General features: G+C 47.2%; 1 protein-coding gene across 1 annotated transcript; it reads right to left on the minus strand.

Moving 5' to 3' along the window:
• Positions 1–12,770: 12,770 nt before the first annotated feature.
• Positions 12,771–21,033, minus strand: CLEC3B (C-type lectin domain family 3 member B). The gene is made up of 3 exons (XM_005443164.4): positions 20,750–21,033; positions 16,064–16,162; positions 12,771–14,748 (listed from the first exon to the last, which is right to left on the minus strand). The coding sequence occupies exons 1-3, from the start codon at positions 20,853–20,855 to the stop codon at positions 14,348–14,350; spliced, it is 606 nt and encodes a 201-aa protein (XP_005443221.1). The 5' UTR covers positions 20,856–21,033; the 3' UTR covers positions 12,771–14,347.
• Between the last annotated feature and the right edge of the window lie 249 nt (positions 21,034–21,282).

Here is a 21,282-nt window from a genome sequence, read left to right on the forward strand (position 1 = left end):
CGCATAGTCAGTGATATGCTATTAATTTCTGTCTTTAAAGGCATGTGTTTATATTGCTGGGGAGAAGGGTTATAAAATATTTGAAGCTTTCATATAAAAGTGAATGGTTCACTGGCTTCTCAGTAGGGTCGTGGTGTTTGTAATTTATTCACGCCCAACTGATACATATAGTTGGATTCCAAATTAATTTCTTTTCAGGGATAATAGCATAAAAGTACATTCTATGACTAGTCCTTCAGCCTAGAAGAGACCCTTATGAAAATGTATGACGCCCTTTTTTTGTTCTAAATTAAAGTGTATGGAATCAGTAAATACTGACTGTTTTCTTGGTTTATTTGGGGGGGGGGGGCAAGTTTTAATGCACATAGAAAATGTTTGAAATCCTCACTATGGAGGATCCATGTAATTGCTGGCAATGGATCCTAGGCTAAATTAGTTGGATCTACTCTTGGAAGGCATAGGAAGCTCAGCAAGGATTGGCGAGTCCCTGGGCCTCTCCAAAACTGCCACTTAATATGAATGTAAATGAAAGTACTTAGCATTTGAATCTTTGCTGAGATTGTGCCATCCTGGAGTAGTTCCTATGCAGTGGTCTTTATCTAAAAATTTAAGTTTCTAAGTCTGGTTAACCCTTGATTGCAAGGTGGGGGTCCATAGGCAGACAGCAGTGCAGAAACTCCTGGCCCAAATGAAATTTGCTTTTGAAGAGCAAAGAAAAGTGCGGAGTTTCACTGCCCAGAGCAGCAAAGCTGAAAAGATACTTCTTAGGCTTGAATCGATGAGGTTTGTAAAATCTTGATCTATCAAAACACTCAGCAATCGTTTCATTTTTAAGCACATAAGCGAATAGTCTAGTACAATTTCCAGATAAATCAAGAGTCAAGTTACTAGTCTTGGAATTAGAGCAAAAATTGTAGAGCAGCAGTAAGAAATGAAAAAGTTGGTTTTGTTGTTGTTGACACCAGAGTAATATTGAGACTCTAACTCCTTGACCCTGGGTGGTGGTGCTGGAACTCCTGTTACTCTGAAGAAACTATCCAGGGATACCTGTGAGTGTGACAGAATACATTTAAGTACGTGCATGTTGTTGGGCAGGGAGGAAGCAAAATGCTGAAATAAGCCTCATCCATGCGCACATATTCACCAGCCAGCTTCTAATTGTGGGCTGCAGCGTGCACAAAGATGGGAGCAAATCTGTCTCCCCAAAAACTGTGAGCTGGAAAGTAAAAAAAAAAAAATAATAATTAAACCCCAAACTAATTATAGGATTCATTCCTTTTATTATAAATGGCTTTCTACATCTGACTTGGTGATTGATTTATCTTTCCTAAAGTATAGCTTCCCAGCAATTAAATAAGCATGGGTTACCTAATTTTCTTTGAGGAATTCTGATGTGGAAAACTGATCCAGCCTGCAGGGGCAGTCCTTCTACAGAGACTTAGAAACTTCTGGCATGTTGTTCCATCAACGTAAATGAAGCATGGAAAATGGTTTTAATTAGCAGCACCCCTAACATATGAAAGAGGGTGTTTGTGGTTTGGGCTGTATCCATCTCCTGTATGAAAGAATTGGTATGCTGCTGCACACTAGTCAGGCTTTATGCTTCTGGGCAAGGTGAGTTGTCAAAAACTGAAGGAACTGCTTTGTTTCTTGCTACATTTGTGTCTGAGTGTGTATTTTGTATCAAGATAAATACACATGTCTATATATAACTGCTACAGTCACTCTTAGCCGTCGGAGTGCCATGACATGTCCTGTCGCAGATGCTCTAATAGAGCAACACTCCATCAGCACACACCTTTTTAGACATGAGGCTAGAAAAACAGTCTCACTTTCTGAAAGGTGTTTTCTCAGAAGAAAATTGAGGGGAAACGTTCTGGTGATGTCCTGTCATCTTTGCAGCAAACTATTTTATTTTTTTCTAACTGGAAATTATTTGATTTCAGAAAGTGTTATTTAGAAGAAACAAAATGTTTCATGTAAAATATGTGCTTCCCTTATTATTATTTTTTATTTCATTGTCAGCATAAAGCTGAACTTTGATGTTGTTCAGTGAAGAGGGTGCCTGTCCCACGCAGGTGCAGGTCTGCGCTGGAGGGAATGGTGGTCCGCCGGAGGGCGAGGGGAGTGCCACCTGCCTCTCCTCCCATCAGAGGGAAGAAACAGCGAAGGCGAGCGCAGGAGGGTTAAAGTTTGCTAGATGTGACTGGCTTGAAGGGAGCTGAGCCCTAGCAAGCAGAAAGCCGGCATTTACAGATCTCCTGGATGTATTTTAATTTATTCTGGAAGCTTTTTGTTCTGAGGGTTTTGGGTTTTTTTTCTGGTGTGGTGTTTGGGTGGGTTTTTGTTTGAGTTTGTTTATGGGTGGAGGGTTTTCCAACTATAGGAAACAAGAGCAGGCTCGTGAAGTGTGCAGAGTTTCAGGGTACATCAGGGTCCCTACAACAACTTTGACCTACCTGCTGTTTTCCCCAGCAAGGGTTAAACACTATTTTTTACCGCAGTGCTTGCACAGCCACAGCCCCTCCGTGCTTGGCTCAATTACACCTAGCTGCTTGGCTTTGAAACCAATTTCCCCCGGAGGCAGGCAGGTCCCAGCACGTCTCCATCAGCCAGCAAGGGCATCGCTGCTGCTGTTGCTGTTGCATGTGACTTTTTCCTCCAGAAATGCAGAATTTCTGAGTGGCCTTAGGCCTCCTGGCAGACCAGGGGTGTTGGAGCTCTCCCACAGGCTTTTCCCGTTCAGACTGACCTTTTCTATGATATTTATCAAAGGCCTTTGGAGTGCTCATGTCTGAATGTTACTCGAGGCCATCACTGGTGCCTGCTCAGGCAGGAAGGGCTGCGTCCTCCAGTGGGGTGGGGTGGGTGAATACTGGGAGAGGTGGGGGGATGCTTCCATTTCAGGGGGTACCTCCTCAAACGCAACAGGGACAGGTGTGGGTGTTCCTTTTTCTCGTGAGCCCTGGGCATGTTTTGCCTGCAGGTGATATTAGGATATCCTGAACCTTTGCCACTTGCCATTATGGGAGAAGTATCCCTGCCTTTGATCTTTATTTAGAGGGCTAAAAAATGAGACAGCCTGCCCACACAGACAGCTTCTTCCCTACATGAGATTAATTGCCACAAAGCATCTGTTAAGTACGTGTGAATAAATCTAGTTTTCTGCACAGAAGGACCTGGCCTTAAATGAAGTATGAACTGCGGGCTCCTGAGCCCATTGTTTTAGCACCTGCTTCAAATTCATCATTGGAAATGCTTTTTATTTAAAAGTCTGTTTGGCTTTTTAAAAAAAAAAATTAAGCAAATTAATGATGCATTTCTCCTCTCAAAACATTACTTTTATTTAATTGCTGGATTCTGGAAAAAGCAACCCAAACTCAAATACACACAGATGTTGTTCTGTAACATATGGTTAACAATAAAGGCAAAAAATGATTGCTCTACAGTTTAAGATGCTAGGTAGAGTTTTGTTCATACTAAACGCCACATTTGCACTTCAGGGCATGATTGCGTGAAGCTTTCAACTTGCAAGACCTGCACATCCACTGGTGCCTTCTCACCCTGTAGGAACTATCAGATTTATGCTACTTAGATAAGTGACATGACTTCCAATGTTCTTAAAAGTGAGGGCTTTAAAGATAAATGCTGGGATAAATGTTTTCGTATAAGAATAATCATCTTAGATGCAAACCCAAAAGCTTGAATCCTTATAGATTTCATGTTTCCATAGTGAAACAAAACTTCTACTTTCTGCCAAATCAAATCTGTTTAGATACTTGGTAATTACTTTCACAGCTTAATGCTTTGCCAATGCAAAATCTTGAAAAGTTTCCTATGTATGTTTTCCCTTCATTTGTTTCCTTAAGTTAATGAGTGTTTATTTAATAAGTGGTAAACCCTAAAAAGTAAGCAAAAGCATGATGAAATCTTCTAGTATGATTGTTCAGTGAACACTTTAGCTTTGTCTTCTAGAGCAATTAAACAAAAAAGGCAGCAAGCAATTAGATCTTCCTCTTTAATTTCTTTGCTTTGGGTTAACAGGAGAACAAGTTTCTAAATATCTTAAACCAGCCTAGCAAAGCATACAGGTTCATGCAGATGTCTAATATTCCAGAAGACAATTTAATATTTTTCCCAGCTAGTGAAACATTTGAGGAAAATGGGCAATTTATTATGTACTGGTGTATTCTAACATCTGATTTTTGGCTGATCAGTTCTGCAGATCAAACTCCTACACATTTTCCCTAGGTTTTTGTAGCCACCTGTCTGGGTTAAAGGACAAGACACAGCTTCAGCTGAAAGGAGGTGCTGGATTTCTGTGACGTTTCCCGTTGCTGCTCATGGGACGTGAGTCTTAAGGAGTCTGTGCCCGGGTTATAGCTGGGGAGGTGACACTGCTGGAAGTGAGACAACTCAGCCTGGAGAGGCTGAACTATTTGTCAATGAAGTTGCTCCAGGCACCACTGAAGAGCAGATTTTTTTGCCTTAACCCCCTTTCTGGGCTTATACTGCTGTATTTTCATGTCTTGTCTTCCTTTCTCCCCACACTGCCAAACAGCCAAATTCAAGATAGAATTGTCCAGAAACCATTTCTTTGGTGAATGCTCTCTATGAGATGTACACCCAGCAGCCGCTGCTGGAGTGAAATACTTTTAACCTCTGTGTACTACATATTTCTTACCCTAGCCACACTTGAACCTGCTTGGGTTACAGCAAAGCTGCTGGGTGAGATTTGCTAGTATGGCTGCCACAAAGCTGCTTCAGTGCTGAATGAGGTGGCAGTACCTGACATAGTTGGTTTACGTCTCAAATAGCTGGAGAAGTACTTGGGAAAACGTTAATATATGTAGGAAAACCTCAAACCTCACATTATTCTGGGAACTATTACTCCTCTTGTCATGAACGACCTCTCATATGAGTAATACCTAACTAGACACCAAATTAGATGGAAGTGTGCAGAACAATAAGCCAGGTCCACGGACAAGGCAAAGAATGACATCGCTACCAATAACCTCTTTTCAAGATAGGCTTTATAAAATCTGTAATAGTTTCACTAACATTTACCATAGTAAAAATGTCTCCACCCATTCACACCTTGCTTTAGGTGATGTGATGACTCCATGACTTTCTGCTACTGAGGAACAAAACAGAGCAGCCGTTCCCCTCCCACTTACCTCGAAGTAAATAAGATGATGAGAATAATGCCTTCCTTTGCTCTTGAAGGCTCAGATACCAATTTTAAATTTAATCATTAGAGTGAAGCTTATTGCTTATTCTGAGATTAGATGCTTTCCTGTATGTTTCCTTTTGGGGTAATTTCACCTCATTTTGGTATATCTTATTGTCAACAATTCATAATGTATGCTAAACTTCGCATTGTCTCACGTCATCGTTGTGAGGATGCAGACTCAACGGGCACCCAGTTTGCTGTGGCAGGAGCTGTGAATGACACTTTTTTTTTTTTTTCTTTTTTTTTCTTTTTTTTATTCCTGGAAAAATCAACCAGTGTCCCACAGGTGCAGTGGGCAGGCAGGCTGTGCAAAGCTTTTGGGAGTGACAAGAACGGAGCATGCTGCCCCTGGGTGTTCCCAAACCACAAGCTGCTTCTGGTGGTGTTAGCTGAAGTTAGTACCTCTCTGACTACCAAGTCTCCCCTCCTAGCCATGATGTTTAGTTACATCGCTATTCTGCCTAACCTTTGCCAGCACAATATCTTTAGATGACTTTATACAACAGTAGGAATGTGAGATACTAACTTTGTCAACATTGATAGTGGACTCCGGGTTTTGGCTGAGAAACTGATCACATCTAGGTCACAGCCCAGGAATGGGAGGGAGGGGGGAGAGAAGAGGAGCTCTCCTGCACAGCGGGAGAGCATGTTTCTGCCTTGGTGCTTGTTTCATCTTTGTCTGCAAAGCTGCTGCTGTAATAGCATTTGCTGTGGTTAGTGCTGCTGTTATGCTTGCAGTAAATGTACTAACCCTACTATGAAATAACTGGTACAGCTAATGCATGATGATATAATGGATGAAGAGTGTTGAATTGAGATTTCCAGGTGACCTTAATTTTCACATCCTCCTTTTTTTTTTTCTATCAAGATCCAGAGCTTTACAGCCTTAATGTCTCTTATTTTGTGTGTGTGTGTTGTCTTTCACTGTGCAGAATTCAAACCTGAGGTCCCATAACTGCAATGTCTGTGATACTCAGGTGCCCTCTGCGCCATGAATGATCACAGCCCTAACACAGACATTTCTGGGCGCATGTGGCGCCAGGGTGCTTGATGCCCAGGAGCCTTGTCTTGCCCCAACCTGTGCCTCTAAACCAGCTCCCCATGGCGAAGTTCGCACCGCCTGGTTACCTTTCCCAATGAATAAAGCAGTATCGTGTCTCTGGGGTGTGGCTGTGGCAAAAGGCTGGAACATAGGTGTTATGACCCTGGTAGTCTTCTCAGTTTTCCCTCTCCTTTGACAAAGCTGGATTTTCCCTGCAGCTCTGCTAAGAGCAGCTGGGGAGCGAGTCGATGGGAACTTGTACATGAGATGAGCAGGGGTGAGAGGGGCTGGCTGCTGTGGTGCTGGCCTGTTTTATCTGCCTGGGAAGGCTTGAATTTAACAGAGAACTGGGTTCCTGGACCAGGTATGGCTTAAGACCGCAGGTATGTGTAATTCCTCATTGCTCCTGTTAGCTGAACTCCTAGTGCTGCACTTGTATACCTCAACGCTACACTGAATATCCCAGCTTGCTCTGTGCCGTGGGGATGCAGCTGGAGAAGTAGCTGAATTGTTGCAAAATACAATGTGTGCAGGTAAGTGCTAACATGCCGCAGTTTCCGTGGATGGATAACGGATACGCAGGCTAGAGAACTGTCGGATTATGTGGCGGAGGTTTTTTTAACAGACAATTTTTATGCAACTTCCAAGTCCCCGTGCCTGGAGCAACCAACTTTAATTCCCAACCAACTTTAATTCCCAAGGAGTGTGAATTCAGGGCAATGGGAAAGGGGAAGAAGAGCAGGAAAAGGGAAGGATGGCAGGAAAGGAGCAGTGTCTTCTGCCCTCCGCAGGGGAAGGTGAGAAGGTGGGTGATCACAAGGCAGTATCTCAGCACCATGAGCTCTGTCTCACCTGATGCATCTAGTTCCTGATACTCAAGGCTGTGATTTTTCCATGGACTTCCAGGATCATCCAGGCTCCCTGTTAGGACATGAATCAAAGGCTGAACCTTTGGTTTTGGATGCATGCACTGCTCACTGCAGTTTGTCCTCCAGGGCTGTCTGCTCTTTTTAATGGGCATTTATCACCTAATAAAAGTCATGAGGTGGTTTTATATCTGGCTGTGGACACTACCTACAACTGCGGTTCCAGCAGGCTTGAAAATAGGCTACCTGTGTAGGCTGGCATAACAATTCCTGTGAATGTTCAAAAGATGGAAAAATTCTCAGTAATGGTTATTTTTATTTGGTTTTAGGCTTTCCACATTTTATATGTAAGGTGGTTGGTTTTTTTTTCTCCAGTAGCATGCTTTCAGAATTGCTTATTTTTTTCTAGCGATACGCTACAATTACTCGCTGTGTTCACATCCCTTTTTGGTGCACACATTTTAATTTAGGGATTTAAAAAGCGTTGATTGTTGTTCTGCTTCATTTTTTAAGGCAGGTTCCGTTTCCAGGCTGTCAGTCGCTTGCTGTAGGTACATAGCACCCCACCCACACAGCTCCTTCCAGGCCCTCGCTCTTCAAAGGAGCCAATTGTTTAACTGTGTTTATAACCAGTGCTATTTCTGGAGCATTTCCCGAAAGTTGACTCGTTTAAGGTCTGCCCGCTTGAGGGTTTGGCTTGCTGCTCTGATACATTATAGAACAAAGTGCAAGAGCCAGCCTCCATGCATATGCGTGGCAGCATCTCTGTGCTGGTGCATGGGCAGGCGGGACCTGTGGCATCACCCGACTCCTGGGGTTTGGGTCCCCTGTGTCAATGTGGCTCAGCACTCAGGGGGTTTGGGTTTGAATGCAAGCCTTTCCAGAGACAGAGCAGTGTCCACACTGCACGTGAATCCGGATGAAATTCAAGCTGCCCATGGACCACCCTGCTCTAACAGTAAAGCAAATCTGACCCTGTGGTTGAGCTGATTCACAACTGCATCTAACCACTTGTGAATTATGTTTGGACTGATCATTTAATATAAAAATACATTTCGTTTGCTTTTGGTTGAATAGTTGAATGAAGTTTCAGCTCTTCTGATCATACTTGGCAGAGCAGCAAAACCTAGTATCTAGAGCTGTGGCAACATTATGGAGAGAAATCCCATCCCATGAGAGGTTATTTTATTGTCTTTCTTGATAACCTTCCTCTGTAGGAAGGCTTTTATACAACAGCCTTTTTTTTTTATACAACATCAGGTCGGTCTCCCCCTGAAATGCCTGGTTTTCTCCTGTGACTGTAGAAGAGGAACCAGTTATGTAGGTAGGAACCCTTGCTCGGTGTCTGTGTAGACTGGCTGAGGTTGTCAGGGAGCTCTGCAGATCCCCTGGTTCCACCCCATGCTCAGAGCAAGGTCCCGTGGAGCAGGTCGTCCAGGGCCATGTCCAACCAGCTTTTGAGTATCTCCAAGGGTGGACACTCCACAGCCTCTCTGGGCAACTTGTGCCAGGGTCTGACCACCCTCACAGAGAAAGAGGGTTCTCTACCATCTCTGGAGGTGTTTAAAAAACGCGTAGATGCAGTGCTTAGGGACATAGTTTGGTGGTGGGCTTAGCAATCCTGCATTAACGGTTGGACTTGATGATCTCAAAGGTCTTTTCCAACCTGAATGATTCTATCAGTCTCTTTAAGCAGAATTTCCTGTATTTCAGTTGGTGCCCATGGCTCTGTCTTCCCTACCCACCCACATCAGGCACTTAAACGTGTTGGTAAGACCCCTGAGCCTTCCCTCCTCCAGGCTGAGCAGCCTCAGCTCTCACAAGCTCCTCATACAGCAGCTGCCCCAGTCCCTTCACTATTGGTGTGGCCCTTTGCTGCGCTCACTCCAGTAAGCCTGTGTCCCCCCTGGACTGGGGAGCCCACAACCAGACCTGGAGCTCCAGATGTGGCCTCGTTGATCCTGAGAAACAGGGTACAACACTGAATGCCAGGGACCTGGCTTTGGGGATCCCTGTCAATGGGTGGGATAGAAATAAGGTTACTGATAGTGCAGTGGGAAATTAAGCTGGCCGGGGGGCATTTCTGCAAAGCAGTGGGTGCTGTAGGTTTTATTTCCCCTTTTGTATTTTCCTTTCTATAAGGTGTAGTGCTTCCCAAACAGTGTTTCCTAAACAGAGCTTCTTGGGACGCGCTCTTCATTGCCAGCCTGCAAGGTTGGCAAGCCGCTTGCGCGTTTTGCTCTCTTCAGCAAGTGCAGGGTCAGCTTTCCAACAGGGCTGGAGCGAAAGTGAGTATTTTCTGCGATTAGTTGATGGCCTCACCCCATGGCAGCACGGCTGTTTGTGGGGTTTTGTTTCCTCCCTGGGGTGAGGCTGGACGCTGAGGGCACAGCGCAGGTGAGCAAGCACCAGGTGCTGGGTGGCAGCACCCGTGGCCTGAGCCCCAGCACACGTGTGCGGGCGGGAGGCTGCAGCGAGGTGATGCAGCCGCTGACCTGTTTGCACGGGGCAGGACGGGGCGGTGAGGCTGCTGGCTGCTGGTCGCAGCTCAGATGTTTGGTTTTAGCTGTATTTGCAACAGTTCCTAGCAGTCACCTTTAGACTCCCTCCAGGTACTTCTATACTGGAGATAAAGGGGGTAAACCACTGTTTTTTCACTCTGTACACCACAGGCTGATATTCTTTCATCCCCTGTTTTATCTTCTACCCCCTACGAGATGATTTTTATACTCTCCATCAGCATAGTGACCCCCAGCTGTTTTATACTTACGCTCCCAGTGGCTGTCTGGCTGACCCTTGTTTGTTGATCGTCACAGATCTGTGTTTCTTCTCCGCCTATGGTGGCTTGTGAGCTGGGAAAATGTATCTTTATACTTATTCTAGCATTTACCTCCCTTTATTTTTTTTAATACCAAATCCTACATAGATGGCTTTAGTATATTTTAACTCATTTAATTTAGTTTTCATTTTATTTGCAAGAGGTGGGACTGAGAGGTCAGGTACTGAATGAGGTTCACTGCTTATGGAGAAGCGGGACCAAACAATAGAGCCTACAGGAACAGCAAGGCTCAGCGCTGGGGCAGAAGTTCTTCCCTTTTGCGGGGCGTCCTACCGGTGGTCTCATCCCACAGCTGGAGGTGGGAAGTGCCTTCCCCACGTGGCAGGCAGGAGCAGAGGTTTGGGGGCTGTTCCTTGCAAAAGATGACAGGGAGAGGGCACAGCTGATGTGGTGAGAGCCTTGGGTCTGAGTAACCCCCAGGCTGCGTGGCTGGGCATGAAGGGCAGAGGTGTGGGGTTGGGTTGCTTGTTCTGAGTGTGAATCTTCACCCTCTGGCTGCTTGGGGTCCTTTTCCCACGTCACCAAACTCTTGCTATGAATTCACCCAGAACTGCTAAGGACCGAGTCCCACAAAAGCATTCAGGGCTCAAAACAAGCTTTTGACTTGTGACTTCCAAATTCTTACCCACTTTGCCTACCTGGCCCTTTTACTGGTGGAAGCCAAAAGCAACATGGCTGCTGGCCAGGGTGCTGGGTTGTGGTCGTAGTGTGCTGTTCTGGCCCTTGCTGGGAGGGATACTTCAGAAATGTGTTACCCATTTTCTGGTTAACCATTTTACTTTTAACTATTTAGTCCTTTGCCGGTACTTCAGGACCTTGGTGAACTGGGGTTGGGGAAATCGGTTGGGTAGATTAGCATAGCTCTGTTGAAGTCAGCTGTGGACAGCATAGCGCTGGGGTAATTCTGTGTGCTCCCCTAGTAACTTTTGTTTATATAAATGTATGCACGTTTCATGCTTCATCTTTCCTCTGCTGTGTTACAGAGCCTCAGGCAGCTGAGCAGCGCCATCAGTAGCACGGGACCTTACATACACAACATCTCCTATTTTAATGACGTGAGGTTTGCTGGAGACTGCAGGCATCGCAGTACATTGGTTCAGATGTGATCGCTTCCACATTTCTTTTTCTTGGGGAAGAGCTGAGGTTTCTTTCCATTAGTCTGCATGCCTTCGGTTGTGACCACGCTTTGCGGACAGCAGATGTTGCTCTCTGGCTTGAGTGCCAAAAAGATTTAACGGAAGATCAAAGAAGTGATGCTTGTCCCAGCTCCCAGCAGATGGACCACATCTGCTCTGGGCAGTTCCCATTGAGCCTGTCTGGAGTGGGGACAGACAGTGTCCCCTGTTCAACCCCTGCACCCCATCATTCACTGTGAGCACAAAACATGGGGTTGGCCACAAACAAACAAAAGAATGCTGTGGTAAGCAAGGGTGAGGTATCTTCTAGAATTTCTTTTTCTTTGGCTTTTAAAACAAAATTCGTAATCCATAATGCATAGTAAGAAACAGCATGTAGAATAATACTAAACTCATAAATGCAACCCTGGAACTGCAAGGTCAGTTTTGGCATCCTGGATCCAACAACTACAGCAGGAGCAAAGCCACCCTTTCCTGTGCTCCTCCCAGCTTTAGAAGAGCAAAACATCTATGAAGAATGGTGCTGGCAGGAGTGTAGCTATGTGAAAACAGAGAGCAAGAGAGATACGAGCAAGAAATCTGCTGAGAGCAACTTGTTATTCTCTAGATTTTGACAGATTGAGTCTTCAATGTCCTCTCTGGGAATATCCTTTGGCATCCATCTCCACGGCTGTTTTTCAGACTCACACTCCATGCAGACATGGTCCCGCTACAGCACCCGCGTCTTCCCCAAAGCTCAGCATTGCCAGGGTCCGTGGCTTTCACATTGCCCCTCTTTAGTTCCCATAGAAGCCCTCTGTTCACTTCTCTGACCACACATTTGTGTTTTAAGACCTTGTGGTTTATGACCAGTCAGGATCAAAGGCAGCAACACTTCCAGCTTTGTATCTCAAAATGGGGAGGGATCATGTGCCAAGGGAACTAGAGGGTTTATATTGAGACAAGCTGGCTTGTAGGGTGTAACTGTGACCTACAGCAAAGAGCTTTGGAAACCTTCAGGATCAGGGACCAGAGTAAAGTTCAGCAAAGGGCTGTCATCTTGTGCAAGAGCAACCTAATTTCACATGCAGTTCTGCAGCAGCTGAAACCTCCCAGACGTGTGTGGAGCACTGTCTTCTTCATGTATGATCTTCTTTCCTTTGTGGGGTGATGAGGAGGAGGAGAGAGAAGTCGTCGCCAACTCAGTGGGGGAAGGAGAGGGATGCTTGGAGATGCTGCAGCTCGGCTTGTTGCAGAGGAGGTGGGAGGCAGCCTGGGAAGCGCTGGCTCTGTGCTGGGACCTGAGGTGCCACCTCCCCCGGCACTGCTACTGCTGCCAAACGGGGGTGAGGGAAGGACTTTTCTTCTGAGCTGGCATGTATCGCAGAGTGACATTTCCTAGCAGCAAGGGGAGGAAGGAAATCTTATTTTCCTATAAAAGGATTCCCTGCCTGTATCCCACATGTGGCATGTGACTGGGATGATAACAGCAAGGGGGGGGTGGGGGATGGGGGGAATCCTATAAACCATATCATAGGGCGGGATAAAGCTCTCGCTTTCTGCTTTTCCCCTCTGCCTTTGATATCTCTGACCTTCTGACAGATCCCTGAAGCTGCTCTGAAGAGAAATGCAAGGAGAAGAAAGCACTCCAATCACATTGACGCAACACCATTCCTTCAGCAAGCTATATATATTTCTTTATTTTATAGTCATTTGAACAGCGGAGAGTTTGGCAATAGTGACAGCCTCGGAAGTGTGCACTCTGCAGGTGTGTGTATGTGCGTGTGTGTGTTTCGAACCTTCCAGCTTGGCTCCCACTCGATGTCTTAGAAGACCCACCGTTACTGTTTTTAAACAAAGCAGCAAATCGAGATACCTCTCCCATGGGCTCCTCAAGAGCATCATGTCCCGAGACCCCCAACCTGGCAGCGCAGGGGACGTGACCCCAACTGGAGGGGCTACTTCCAGGCACTGGACTGCAAAGAACCGCTGATACCTTTCAGCCAACAGCCAGCAAAGCTTCGTTAAGCTGTTGGGGGACCCTGCACTGTTTTCCCATCGTTGCTGTTTATTTCACTTTTTTTTTGTTTCTTTAACCCTTTCCCCAGCAAAAAATTACTGAGGCCAGACCTTCAGCAGGGCATGACTTTATCAGCACAAACAGTACTCGGCAGGTTTGTGTTTGATGAGGACTGTGCCTGGACCAACAAGGACCGGACTATTTCAGCTGGGTTTCCATCACTGCAACAGGTCAGGTGATTCCTAAAGCTGCTGAAATAAGTTGTTCTGGGGTTCATTTTCAATGCACAGTTGTTTTTTATATGGCAGCATATTCCCTAATAGCATTATGTTTCTGTTATTGATATAATATTTTCATCTTCTGTTTCCCAGAATATATTTGACTGACTATGCTGTCGCTGCTTCCCTCATAATGCTGGAGCATAGACCAAGTTTCCGATGGGATTTTTTCTAAATAGCTGGCAGCAGGTCCCGCTCTCCCACTGAAATCAGTGAAACTGGCTTCTGGCAGATGAGAAAAGGACCAGCAAGTGGGGAACACTTCTGGAAAGACACTTGCCTTTTCAGTAAGTTGACCCATGCCTGTTACTTGCTAATTCATTCATGCATATAACAAAACTAGTCGAACAACCCTTTGAGCAGCTGGTAGTTGGCCAATAAGCCCAATTGTGTATCTCAAAGCAAAGCAGGAGTAACTGCCCCTGCTCATGGAGGCAGGACCTTGATCCACAGGGAGCCTGAATCGGGGCACTGTGAGGAACAAGGAGCTCCCATGGATTGCTGCCAGGGCTTATGGGGAAGCAAAACAGAAGAAAGCAAGAACTAGCTGCGCTGGTGTCCCAGCAAAGCTCAGCAAGATGGGAAAGGACATTGCAGAGCAACAGCCCTGGGGGGCAGGCAAGGCGGCTCTCTGCCAGGCTGGACTGCTGTACTGGTTCTTTGCTGAAACAACCGACCTGTCCTAATAAATTCCCTGTGTAAAAAATATGTATTTATAAATCACGCCTTAGTAAGAACGATGCAGCTGCTAACAGGGTTGGATGTGGCCAAACACAATGCTCTAATGCTCTCTAATCCGACACCGAGCCGTGACGACTCTCTCTGCAAAGAGTGACTCTACTTGAACGTGTGTGCGTGTGTGCATACGTACATGTACACATACTTATAGCTTTATCATCCTGCTGCCCAGGGGGGAGACCCGGGTGGCAGGCGGGCAGGGGGGAGCCCCTGCTGCTACACAATCATGAACTGGCAGACGTAGGGCAGCTGGTCTTTGCACCTCTTGTCAAACCACTTGCCGACGGCAGCCCCTGACAAAGCTGCGCAGTTTTCCAACTTGCCTCCGTCGGGCTGGGTGGTGATTTCAGTCTCCCAGTTCTTGTAGCGGATGGGGCCACCCGTCATGTCGACCCACTTGCCCTCCGCCGCCATGTCATTGAGGCCCAGCCAGATCTCTGCCTCCGAGCCGATGCTCTTGCGCATGTAGTCGTAGAGAGCATCGTTCTCCTCCCCACTCTGCGGGGTGCTGAGCGTGCCGCCCTGCGAAATGCAGTTTTCGCTGGCCTCGTGGTACGACTTGGTCTCCGAAAATGCGAGAAAGCATTTGAGGTGAATTTTGGTGCCTTTCAGGCAGACTGAGAGGTTACCACATGAACAGAACAAAAAGACAGAAAGGGAATTGGTTTTAAAAATGGTGCCTGGGAAGAAGCGGCAGCCACAAACGTGGCGGCCAAACAACAGTTTTCACTGCTTAGGCTGCGCAGCAACCCTCGGCTGTGAGGGGGTCCCAGGGGCCCTCTCCCTCCTGCATCTCCTCCCCATCTGCAAACCGATGGGAAAAATGGACCTCGGGGTGCCCCTGCCCCCCTCCTGGGCTCTGCCACCACTGGAGCAGAGGCACAGCCTGGTTCTCCTGCCCCTTCCCCTGGCCTTGCTCTTCTCTCACGGGTTTGTGGGAGGCAAAGGTGGTGATGGGCACTGCCCAGTGTTGGAGTATTTGGGGGGAAAATCTGCAATGCCAATTCAATCATCTTAATTACGCAGGATGAAAAAAACCCACCTTTTTTTAATAAGCTTTGATCAGAAGTGTTATGCTTGCATAGCTCGAGGTCTTCAGCGGAAATTTCTACTTGCCTCTGACTTTATTGTTAAGAATGGCAATATTTTTTTTTCTTTTAAGCTCTAAATCTTGAGAATGCAGGGTACTGTAGCCAAACAATAACTAATCAGAGCCATGTATTAATATCCAAACCAATTACATCTCAGTGAATGTGAGTTTGGAACTAAAGCCTTGATTTTGCTTTTAAGTGTTCCTTTTCTTTCAAGGAAAAAAATCTCCTTAACTTGCATTTTCATCTCATTTCTGTTTCACGTTCTGCAAATCTCTCTCCCATCAACATCGGTGGAGTTTGCACAGAATAACTGTGGAGCCTGGCTAGAAGATGGACATTTTGGGACCATCCTCTATATGTGTTCAGTGAAGCGTGGTGGGACCGACCTCCAGTGAAGTTCCTTGGGCAACAGCACGGTACGTATAAGAGACCAGGTCACCATTTCACTGGGGACCGGACAAAAGCGTAAGCTACATTTGACTAAAGCACAGACTAATCCATTACCCATACTTCCAACTCATAAATGAAAATTAACATCTGGCTTAGCATCATAGCACTATCCATAGCTTTACAAAAGGGAAGCTCTAGCACATAAAAGGGGGGAGGGCACGTGCTGCACAACTCAAGTCATTAACTGCTCAAGGGGTTTCACCTGCTTGGAGGAATTGCAATGACCCCGCACTTTGCTTTGATTCCCCCAGCTGCTCTCCCCATGATGGACTCCTTGTTGCAGGGCACTTGGGCATCTCTTGCCGGAACGTGTGGAGAGATAGTAGCCGCTTTATAAGCAGCTCCTCTCTCAAAGCAAAAGCCATGCTGCCTTCAGTGAGTCCTTTACCTGTCTGGAGTGCTTGCTTTTCCTTCAGTAGAGCAACCTCCTGAGAGATGTTGTCAATCATGTCCTTCAGGTCTTCAATCATTTTGAGGCTCACACCATCTGTTGGAGGAATCAAGGGAGGAGCATAAACATTGGTTGCATCCCCAGGGGACACAACCAAAGCTGTTCTTATCAGCAGAACTCCCCATTTCTCTGCCCTCAAAGAAAGACAAACAAAATGAATCCACAAAGTCAACACCTGTTGACTGTCACACACCCATCAGAGTGAGTGCTCACCAGCCTGGTTCCACTGTCAACACAGGGTTCCCAGTTTGGGTTTCGGGTCTTTGCACCCTGTGGGGATTTGTGCTGCAGGGGGTCTCCCCTTGGGCTGCTGCTGCAGTGCTGGGGTGGTGGTCACACATATGAATGTTGCAAGGGGCTCGTCTCTGGAGCCCTTATGTAGGGCACTCACCTGGGGTGGTGCTGCACTGGGGTCAAGCTCCCAAAATGCAGAACACCATCTGATGCTGCTCTGCCTGAGCCGGAGTCCTGCCACACACAAGTGTTTTGTGGGGAACTTCAAGCTGCTGATGAATAGGATTTTTTTTTTCAATTCCTCAAAAACACGCCCTCCCTCTCTCTACTCACAGCACACCTTCCTAGCTTCCCTTCAACACCCTAACGCACGATTTTCTCTGTATGTACTCCTTGCTGTGCCCCTGTCTGTGCTGGCAGGAAAGCGCTTTTCTCGCCAGGCTGATGCTCAGCAGGAAGTGCTGGAGTACCTCCACTAGGTCTGCCCTGCACCACCAGCCACCCCAGCCCTCAGCCCACCAACCACGCCATCCCTCAGGCCATCACAGCTGCCTCCATCTCCCCTCTGCCTTCAGCATCCCCAGTGCAGGTACCCAAAACCTGCTCTCCTGCCATGAGAAGACACCTCTTTGGCTGGGGAGTTGGTTAAGCCAGCTATTAAAGTCCGTGTCTTGCTAGGTGTGTTGCCTCTACAATGGCTCCAACCAGCTATTCATTGGTACTTGGATTTTTCCTGTCTAGAACTAGAAGGACCCTTATGTCTTGGAGACGGTAGGAGATCGAACATTGAGGCATTTGTACTCATTACGCTATCTCTACTGCTCCTATTGCTTTACCTTGCCTGGCATAAGCATCTGGTAGTCCTCACAGGGTGAAAGGGGACAATTTGTCCACGAAGGCAGTAGGATGGGCTTCCTCAAGGGTCAAGGAGATGAGGAGCCAAGGCACCAGACCAGGCAAATGGAGAAGTAGCTTGGATGCTGACCAGTCCAAAGATTACATGGTGCCCTGATTATAAAAAGCCTGAGGAACCAGGAGGAGGGCATTAAGCTGCTTTGCTCATTGCTCAATTAACTTTAATGGGCCCACTTAACACCGAGGCACTAGTTGTTTTGCTGCCTTTGATGAAAACACTTTGTGGGAAACAGCTAATTAATGCCCTTTGTTTTCCACGGAGCTTGTCTGGCAGCAGAAGGGATGTCACTTAGGTTTAAGTAACATCCAAGGGCCACAGCGCTGCCAATTAGTCTTGCTGGGGCAGCTCCTTACCTCGTTCCAGCAGAGTTTGCTGGTGGGTTCCCATCTGGAGGGTCCCTGCCACACAAGGTGACACACCTCCTGAATAACCCTGTCCCTTTTCACCACCTCATTCCCAAATCCCGGGCCACAGCATGTTCCTACAGCAGCGCATTCAGCGGGGTGTCCCAGGGAGAACTGGGAGCAGTGGATTTGCACTTCGGCTACAAAGCCAGTACCGCGGCTGCATCAAACAGGAGTTGAGTTTTCTATGTTATTGCCAGAGGGTTTTGCCTCTGTGCTGTCTCTTCCTCAAGGCTTGCCTCCCACAGCCCATGATCGTGGCTACTTATAGCTTGGGTTTCCTGTGCCTGAAGCCAGCGTGGCAGCTGCCAGTGTCGCTCGCGGGAGCTGGAGCGGGTCCTTGGGTGTCTGAGTGTCAGCACTGGGGTTAAGCGTGGGCAGAGACAAGATGAAAAGAAGACTCACAGAAGGATGTGAGTCGCAACAGTCTCTTGGTTTGAAAGCCTAGCCAGTAACATATTGGACGCTGCAAATGGGAGCTCTTGCCTGGTTTTCCTTACTCTAATCATATGCTGAATAACAAACACAGCCCTCTGTACTTCTTTTTGATTATTTAACTACCCCTATATGAAATTTGGATCTATATCTGGGTTGCTTAGCTCAGCTAAGCATCATCTGTTTTATTCCCACCTGAATGGGTTTCTGTCCCCCAGCAGGGTGAGCATCGCTCTGGTTCACAGTATTGGCCATCAGTAGTTCTTGTAACACAAGGCATTTCCACAGATGTCCCAGACAGAGGTCAGGTCCCATATTGCAGTCTGTCCCTGGATCAGAGGAGGGGACCGAATGCACCTGCGGTGGCTTTGTATCACTGTAAGTGTTCACAGGCATCTTCAGGGAAGTGCCATTATACTGAAGTTTTGGGTGGCATCAGGGGTGGAGCCCAAATCAGTCCCTATCCGATGATTTAAGCATCCGGGCTCTGATTTCCATCTCCAATTACCTTAAAAATACACGTGAGTGCTATGCAAAGATGCCCCTAGCACTCCAATGTGACCAAGGGGAGCCCCCCCTGCCCCCCCCCCCCCCCAGCTGGGAGGTGCTATCACCTGCCTTCCCTGGACACCCTTCTTAACAAGACTGCTGGAATCCCACCTGTCCCCCAAGACATTGGGGTTCAGGGAGAGTTTGCTGAACTGCTGCATCTGGAAAAATCACTGGAGAGCAATTTGGGGGTGAAAAAACCCAACAGCAGGCAAAGTGAATGTGCTGTCTCAGCATTTCCTAAATGTTGTGGTTTGGCTTTTTCATGTTGAAACAGCACCATTTTTGTTCTGAAGCAGATCCAAATGTAAGCAATAATTACAAAAAAAAGAAGAGAAAAAAAACCAAACAAAAAAAAAGTAAAAAAAACAAAAAGAGAGGAAAAGCTTGGCTTGAATCATTGCTTTCTTTTCTAACATCTGTGGTTTGGCTGAACAGATTAAAAAAAAATAAATCCAGCCAAACACCCCAACCCTCCAGTGGCTTCACCCTGCCCGACCCTCCCGGGTGAAAGGCAGGGGGTGAGCTGGGATGGGGTTGGGGATGGGACAGGACCGGACCATCCTGTCATCGCTCAGGGCAGGAGCAGCTGAGCCCTGGCCCCTGCAGCAGGTGGGCAGGCAGGCTTGGATGTGGCCAGGGGCTGGGGGGTGAAGAGGAGCCTGGCAGGGCAGTTGTAGTGCTTTCCTCCCCCCTTCCCCACCCCCTGGCATTAACCAAGAAACGATGGAAGTTTCCAGTAAAGGCAGGGCAGCTGACCTGCCACGGGGCTGGATGCATCTGGCCAAAAAATGCCAAGTTTGTTTTTTTTTTTTCTCCTTTTACCCACAGAAAACTTGACCTCTCCTTTGCAAAGCAACTCCTAAGCTCTCAGTAAAAATTGCCACCAGCTGTTGCAGATGGCTTGATTTTTCAGGATACCTCTCCTCAAATGTTTTTAAATCAGAGCCCAATTTTCCTGTCAAAAAGGTGAATTTTCTCCCACCTTCTTGTGACCAATCAGTTACAAACAGCAGCTGCAGTGATACAGAGAGGAAAATAAGATTTCTCTGAGAAACTGATCTCTCTCTTAGTACCTCCAGTAAGTGCAATGCATGTGTACCCTAAATGCACCCAGGGGTGTGTTTTTTTCTCTAGAAAACAGCCACAGACTAAGGATATGGAATAAGCAGCTATGCCATGATTTCATAGAAAGATCTAATGGGAGAAAAAGGAAAAATTTCTCAAGGATGGGATCCAATGAAAACAGACACCGGGTGAGCATAGAGAGCAGCCCGGCCAAGCAAATTCCTGGGATGCTTCTTCACTCTCTGCTTCATTCCAAGCAGGAAAGCGCCTGCCAGAAGCAGTCTAAGCCCATGCAAGTGCAGTCGGACACACCGGGCAGGTGGGCTCACACGCCGCCGGGCTGCAACACAAGCTGCTTCCCGACCTGCCTGCTCCTATAATTAAGGTGCATTCAGTCAGAAAGAGAAAGGCTGGGGCAGCAGCAAAAAAGAAGAAAAAATAAAAAAAACCCAACACCACCAGGGAAAAGAAAACTTAGGCATCTTTTTGTGTGCATTGCCCTCTGATAAGCCTGAGTAGTTGGAGCCTGCGTACAGCTTGACATACACCCGGGGCAAGCCTTTTAAAATGAAGATCGATGTTGGTATTTAATGGGTTATATATTATCTGCCTACTCTTGTCTCCAAATCTACAACAGTTGTCAGTCATCTGCCACTTGCTTCTGTAAAGTTAACGAGGAGGGGTAGGGGGTCATAGAAATGGAGATTTTAGTAGAGGAAAAGTGCGGGGCAAACCTTAGAGGTAACACGGAAAATGCGGTGCCCTCTGAAATTCTGACCAAGATGCTCCATCAGATTTATCGAAGGTACAACTCCCCAAAAAGCATTTCAGTACCCTCACTGCTTTACAGAAGGGCCACACAGTCATTCCCACGGGGCGGTGGTGGGGGAAAGACACTTCATTAGGTTTTAAGATGCCTTTTACAGTTTCATTAAAGCGCTGTTAAATGCCCAAAGGACCAGGCTAATTGCATCCCCCGCAAGGTTTCCTTGTGGGGAAGGTGCCGCCGCTTCTTACCTTTCTTGGAAGCCCCAGGTTTTTGCCGGACTTTGGCAGTTTGCTGGCTGGAGACCTGGGCGAGGGAGAGGATGCAGAGGAGCAGGCAGGCTCCCCGGAGCGCCATGCCGCTGCCGTCGGTGCCGAGCGGAGGTGGAGTGGCTCTGCCCTGCCCGCACAGCCGGCTTCGCACCGCCTGGGATCGCGAATGGCTGTCCCAGAAAGCCGCCCGCTGAGCCCCGGCCAGCGGCAGCCGCCCGGCCCGGGGGGGGCTCCGGCGGCTCCAGCCAAGGCTGAAAACATCCCAGCGGGTTTGCGTTTCTTAGCACACTGATTGTTTTTGTGCGTTTTTTTTTTTTCTTAAAAAAAAAAAAAAAAAAAAAAGGGAATGAAAGCCTGCTAAGCTAAACATGAGGAAAGGCTGTGAATACAGCTGGAATGATTTCCTAAGTTTCTTTAGCAAAATGCCGTGAGTTTGATCTTGTGTGTCACTGATGGCATCGACACCACAAGGTGTGAAACAGCGTTTGGGCGGCTGAGAGAACAGAAAGGGG

Source organism: Falco cherrug, chromosome 4 (assembly GCF_023634085.1).
Source record: "Falco cherrug isolate bFalChe1 chromosome 4, bFalChe1.pri, whole genome shotgun sequence".
NCBI lineage: Eukaryota > Metazoa > Chordata > Aves > Falconiformes > Falconidae > Falco > Falco cherrug.

Coding starts and splice junctions, on each gene's coding strand:
- CLEC3B (XM_005443164.4), bottom strand. CDS start 20,855: ATGGCGCTCCGGGGAGCCTGCCTGCTCCTCTGCATCCTCTCCCTCGCC. Junction 16,163..20,749: donor ACCTGGGGCTTCCAAGAAAG/GTAAGAAGCGGC, acceptor TTCCTCCAACAG/ATGGTGTGAGCCTCAAAATG. Junction 14,749..16,063: donor AAAGCAAGCACTCCAGACAG/GTAAAGGACTCA, acceptor GTAACCTCTCAG/TCTGCCTGAAAGGCACCAAA.